This window comes from Berghia stephanieae, chromosome 9 (genome assembly GCF_034508935.2).
Source record: "Berghia stephanieae isolate SIO BIC M18660-M18661 chromosome 9, UCSD_Bste_1.3, whole genome shotgun sequence".
Taxonomy (NCBI): domain Eukaryota; kingdom Metazoa; phylum Mollusca; class Gastropoda; order Nudibranchia; family Aeolidiidae; genus Berghia; species Berghia stephanieae.
The window spans coordinates 14567086-14573370 of NC_088368.1; the positions used below are offsets into that span (position 1 = coordinate 14567086).

Below are 6285 nucleotides of genomic sequence, written 5' to 3' on the forward strand. Positions count from 1 at the left end.
TCTTGATGAACTACTTATACATACTTTCAACGAAAGCTTCGGACCACTCTCCAAATATTATCTTTTGGTGACATATTAAAATCGCGTTTATTTTATCCATACCGCCTCAATGGCAATATACACACTTTCTTGATTAAAAAATTAAATTAGGAATTATGTTCAACAATTAACAAATTTGGCACTTTTTAAATACGAACATTTAGCATACCTCTAAGCGAACCGGAAATTTGGCCAGTTGGCCAGAGCCATCGTTTCCGATGTAAACAATAAAACTCCGGCCGAAAGCAGGAATTTCTTTTGCTTTTGAAGTAACGATTGTTCTAAGTGTGAAGGGAAACGTATTTAATTAATGCATGGTCCCATGAAAATCTAAACTTTAGTCCATTGAGGTTGGTGAAATGTTTCATTGCTAGATTTTAAAGGTTTTTCTTTAGGCCAACTGAACCCCAGACTCTCATCAGCACATCTTCGTCAGTGATCAGTCAGTCAGCATCACAATCAAAATCAAACTCAATTTTTTTTCTAGCTATATATAGGCTATTACTATACTATCTAGTATCTAGATGGATATTACTTTTGATTTCAAAATAAAAGCATTCGTTCCAAAAAAAAAATTTCATTGGGTGGATTCCACTTCCACTTCCACATGTTAGTGTAGAGTGTTAGATTTGATTTCGACATTTCAGAGGAAATCTGGCCTTTTTCCATTCCACATTTAAAACTTAATGGTCTTCTTATTAGGACAGTTTTAACTTTCACAAATATATCAAGGTTTGCTGCAGAGTTTTTAAAATGCTACTAGATATATATTGACAAACTGAATAAATAAATGCATGACAAAAGATTCACGGTGAAAATACAAATTGAAAGTCTATCTCTAGACCATCTAGTCTAGTGCTAGACGTCTAGTGCTAGCGCGAAGAGCTCGGAAGGCCTCCCCATAAGCCATAAGAAAAAGTGGACGTTTTGACTGGGGCTTGGACTTGGACCTTAGAACTTAGACGACGACTAGGGCTAAGGTGTCTTTAAGAAAAAGAAAAACCCTAAAATCTGACTAACAAAAATTAGTAACATTGGGGAATGCATGTCACTGTTGTTGTGTTGAAGCCATGAAAAGCGAATTTTTATTACTTCCTTTTCTATAATAAAATGAAGGACATTTTGGGGAGAAAGGTCGGAGTCACGTTTTTGTATTTTCAAAAACTTATTTTTCTAATATATATATATGAAATTTAAAGATGTACACATTTATTTCGTGACCCTAGATAAATTCTGTCTAAAAATGCTAGCCAACATAAAAGTCTCTGATAATTCAAATCTATATTTACTTGAGCACAGTTTTCTCAAACTCCTGGAGATATGCAAAAAACTTTGAGGAATCTGTATACAAAATGATAGAAAAATTTTGGAGCATTTGAAAGAGTTTGAGGAAACTAGGAAATCGTCTGTAACTGTACGAGAAAACCGTGTTCAAGGAAGATGTACTTCAGTGTACGCATTTATATGTTCCCCCATCCCAACCAAAACAGAAAGTCTGCCCTTTTTTCCCTCTTATAAATGTTGTGACAGAGGTTTTTGTTTTAATGCTACCTTATTCTTATCATGTTATTGCATTTTTAAGCTTTGAGTTTGAGCATCAACATTTTTAGCCTCCTCAGAATATTTAAAAAATTGGTTACATGAAACCTATTTTATTTTACTTGATTTTTAAAATATGTTCAGTCATCCACATTTCAAGAATGAATCTAAGTTTGTTTTGCTTTCTTTCTCTTCGTTAGATCAGAATCACAGACATTTATATGGATAACAGTGGAAGATTTCAAAGTTTGTCACCTCCTGCCAGTGGAGTAACAGTAGTAGTTGATCTTGATGGCGCAGGAGGGCAAAGTAAGTGTTGCAAAGCTGAGGTTGTTTTGTAAAAAAAATGTAATTTATTCTTATAGTCGAGGGCGAATATATATTACATCGTTGGACTGCGGTAAAATGTCAGTATGAGCGTTTGGCGATGATTTCAGTCATTTTATAAAATGAAAAGGAAACAAATGAGAAAATGCGAGATATTAACAGGGGAAGCCAATTGTAATGATTTGGTAGCATTTAAAATGACCAATTTTGAAATTTATGGTGGTTTCCTTTATTTGACTTTAAAAAGTCTGTTATTGTGGTCTGTCTCAAGGCTAAGAATAATTTTATGGACCTCTCCTTTGTACTGACAAGGACACCAAATAAGGAAGCACCCTCATGTACAAAACAGTGGAGTGTCTTAATAGTTACTATAGTGGCATGGCGGCTGGAAACTGGTCCTGATGGTGCTGTATTATCACCACATCGGCAACTATAACGTTTTCTAAACTTAACTATTGAGACTGAGTACCAGTAATAGTGGCTAACGAGAAATGCTCCCCACACCACCCACCACATGCAAGAGTGTAAGCTGCTCGGCCAATCCCAATCTGGAACGGAGTTTGGTAAATGACACAGACCTCTTAATTCTAACCCCTTGACCTTGCAGATAATATTGAGGCAGAGAAACTTAGCATCGGCACGGCATATAATAGAATTTGAGAAAAAGTTGTTTTTTTTGTTTTATTTATTTTATTTATTTTTTTTTGGGGGGGGGGGGGGAGGATTAAGAGGTCTGTGTCATTTACCAAACCTATAGTTCCCAAGTTGTGTGTCAAACCTCTTGACCATAAAGCTGCACAAGATGAACTCCTGGATTAGAAGGCCACGGGTTTCAGTCTTGTTGGAGAAATTAACAATTTTTTTCTCTTGACTGCTGAGCTTTGAAGGTTCTGTCCACTTTGTACTTCCTTTTTTTCTCGTATCATCATCATTGTCATAATCATTATCACCATCACCGAAACTGACTAACAATTACAAGTCACACTGAGTATTAGCATTAACACTCATATTAGAAAGAAAAAAAATAGTAAAACGATGAATTTTCCATATTGGCATTTTTTTAAAAATGAAAAAATAAAAATATGGAAAAGTAATTGAAAATGATTTATTGAACAGATGTTAGAGGGATAAGAAAAATTCTGTTCTCTTTTGGACCGTTTGTATATGTTTGTGTGTTTGTTGTTGTTTTGTTTTTTTCTTTCTCTTTCTCTCTCTCTCTCTCTCTCTGCTGTTGTGTTTTGTTTTTTTTCTCTTTCTCTCTCTCTCTCTCTCTCTCTCTCTCTCTCTCTCTCTCTCTCTCTCTCTCTCTCTCTCTCTCTCTCTCTCTCTCTCTCTCTCTCTCTCTCTCTCTCTATCTAAAAAAGGTGGAGGTAATCCTTTATTTAAAAAAAAAAACATTTTTAAGGACTAAGGAATTATTGATATTAATATTATGCTTTTTTCATTCCCAGAACTGACAATAAAGAGTAAAAGCAAGCCAGAGAAATACAGCAAGCTGTTAGATTCCAGCAAAACCAATCCTTTTGGCATCAACAAAGCGGATTCTGCCTCAACAACTACTAGTGCCGATGGAAATAAACTCAAAAGACTCGAATGTGTCGGCAATCACTTTCCAGAACTGATGCCTGATAAGATGTCCAAAATTTGTTTTGTTTGCAGTTACGTAACGGCCTACAGTAAACGTAAACCAAATGGGAGAATGGTGACACGACACGAAACTCGCTACTGGTGCCCAGATTGTGAAGTGCCTCTTTGTATAACTCCCAGATCTTGCTTCAGACGGTATCATACAGAAGAACAATACTTCATGGATATTGAAGAGAACTTGTACACTTCCTCGCACTACAAATCCTTGAAGATGTCATGAATGTTAACTGATCTTCATAGTAATTGACAATTGTTTTTTCTCTAAATAATACCTTTTTTTAAATTAAAAAAGGTTCTTGTGTCGTTATGAACTGGATAGAAATAATGATGCAACCAATCCAACATATTGTACAATACAATAAAAGACTGCAATAGTTATTTTTGTAGCGTCTACATCCAAAGTGTGTTCATGGGTGCTCTACATAAAATGAAGCTCTTGAATACAATAAACATATCATGGAATAAATATCTATGGTAGAAATAAGAGAAATAAAGTGATTATTATTATCCTTGTGTATTGAGTATGGAGCCTTATATATACATGATAAGCATGTAGTTTAAAAAATAAATAAGAGAAAAGAAATTAAATAAAAATAAATAAATGAAATAAAAATCCCTTTATTCATCCCATAGGGATTCAAGAGAAGACTGGAATAACCCAGTCGTCAAGCATAGTGCAGCGCGCAAATTGAGCTAAGGCAAGTTGACTTGCCCAAAGCCACACAGCACATCAGCTGAGCCACGCTGCCCCTTTTCTTTACATATACAGTTATTTATATTTGTATTGAAATATTTCTAAATGTATTAGTTTATCAATTATGCTAAAACAAACACTGATATTCAATCTATAAATTTTTGAAAAATATTTGTTTTAAATGCTTTACTTTCAAATGATTTTCTTATAAAAAACAAAACTTGGTAAATTAATCCATAGAATAGGTGCTCATTTGTCTAAAGCTCTATCACTGATATCAGACTTAGGCCATAGAGCTTCGAAATATTTGTCATGGTACCCAAGGTCTTTTGATTACACTCCAGTAAAAAGTTATTAAACCAAAATTATTACCAGTATTGGTTTAGCCTAGACATATTTTGGTTAAAGTTATAGCATAGTTACCTAATACGAAAATAGGACATTCACACATTTTGTTTGTTTACAAGAGTGTTGTAGTTTCCTGCTATATTTTTTATTGAGATACCTAATTTATGTCTTTGAGGTTCAGATAGTTCAGTTGGAGGAACACTTGCTTCACATATCCTTTCCACTTAGCATTATTGAATAGCTGTTGTGTGTTTGCATGGCTTCATGGCTCGACAGTGCAGTGTCTCATATTGTCACAAAAGTATTTATGTGGCTGGAGAAGAAAAGTTTATCTTAAAGCAAGGGATATCTTAACCCATTTTCAAGGGAAACAACAGCCCTGCAATTCAAAATGAGTGATGGGCAAAAAGTCCAGTAGCCTCCCCTGATCATGAAAATGGAGTGTGTGAGTGTGACTCTTTATCAATCAGTGCTGATGGTGACAAATAGTGAAAAGGGAGGGAAATTTTGAGCGATTGCCTTTAAGCCTCATTTTTACTGCAATATCCCTCACTTTTAGAGCACTTGAATGATAATCTATCATTGATACTCCAACTAACTTTTCGAGAGTGGGAAACTGCACCTATCTATTTGTTCCACTACACATCAAGTCTCTCACTGCCAATACATTTGATTTGGGGGACTTGTAATTTTTCAAAAGGAGGAAACGTCTCCTCTGACACCAAAGTTGCGGATCTGAGGAAAACCATCACAGCACTGATCAATGATGTAAGTCTTGTCAATGCATGGAGATCGGGAAAGAGGGCAACTATAGCAGAAAGCAGTTTAAATTTACCAAACCAAGACTGATTCGTGTTTATTTAAGAAAAAAATCTCAACTGCACCCAGGATTGATCTTGTCCTCTCTGCGTGTGAAGCAAGCGCTCCACCAACTGAACTAATGGGACCGAATGCGAGACTTGAGGCTGTATACATATTAATATTATCATCAATTTGTCATCATCAGAAATCCCAGTCATTGTCATCATCATCATCATCATTATAACCATTACTGAGGTCATTTTATAAGCTTGTCCAGTCTCGTCTGGTTGTCCCAAGTCTCCAAATATATATTGTTTTGATGTTGTTTATTTTTCAATGAATATTTTATAAATTTTAATTATTGAAATATTTTTTATGTAAGTGTTATATCTGTCTGATGAATAAAATGGCTATTCTTTGATTAAATTTTCAAAGTATATCGATAGATCAAATTTTGTTTTTCTTATTTTGGAAGATGAGTAGTCCAGTTAGGAGTATCAGGTATTGAAAGATATTGTTTTGAAATTTGGTAAAGGATGATCAATAAATTCAGCTCTAAATTGTCAAGGAGGTTGGGCATCTGCTTTACAACTTTAACTATAAAGTTTCATATTGACATATGGAGCAACAAAAAAATACAAATAATTCTTTTATCCATCCTCTGGGGGAAATTTGTCTTTAGGGTCATCTTGTAAACAAACCCAGATAACCCAGGCATCGGTCACAGTGCAATGCAGCAAATGACAATTTAGGAGGCTAATTTTTTTGCTCAAGGGAAAAAAGATGTCAAATATAGGGCTAAAACTCATTGCTTTCGATGGAAGTGCAAAGACTTTTCCACTTGGCCATATTGCCAATTTTAATATTCAGTTTGATGTTGATCAGAATAG

At 34.8% G+C, this 6285-nt stretch overlaps 1 protein-coding gene across 1 annotated transcript; it reads left to right on the forward strand.

The window, feature by feature from the left end:
• The first annotated feature begins 233 nt into the window (after positions 1-233).
• On the forward strand, positions 234-5840 carry LOC144979739 (uncharacterized). Its single transcript, XM_078926710.1, has 3 exons — positions 234-389; positions 1779-1887; positions 3357-5840. Exons 2-3 carry the CDS (start codon positions 1800-1802, stop codon positions 3770-3772), a joined length of 504 nt encoding a protein of 167 aa, XP_078782836.1. The 5' UTR covers positions 234-389; positions 1779-1799; the 3' UTR covers positions 3773-5840.
• Positions 5841-6285: the final 445 nt, after the last annotated feature.

Bases quoted from the DNA above. Each gene is read 5' to 3' on its own strand.
- LOC144979739 (XM_078926710.1), top strand. From the start codon at position 1,800: ATGGATAACAGTGGAAGATTTCAAAGTTTGTCACCTCCTGCCAGTGGA. The intron at 1,888-3,356 runs GTAAGTGTTGCA...TTTCATTCCCAG, and splicing joins TGATGGCGCAGGAGGGCAAA to AACTGACAATAAAGAGTAAA.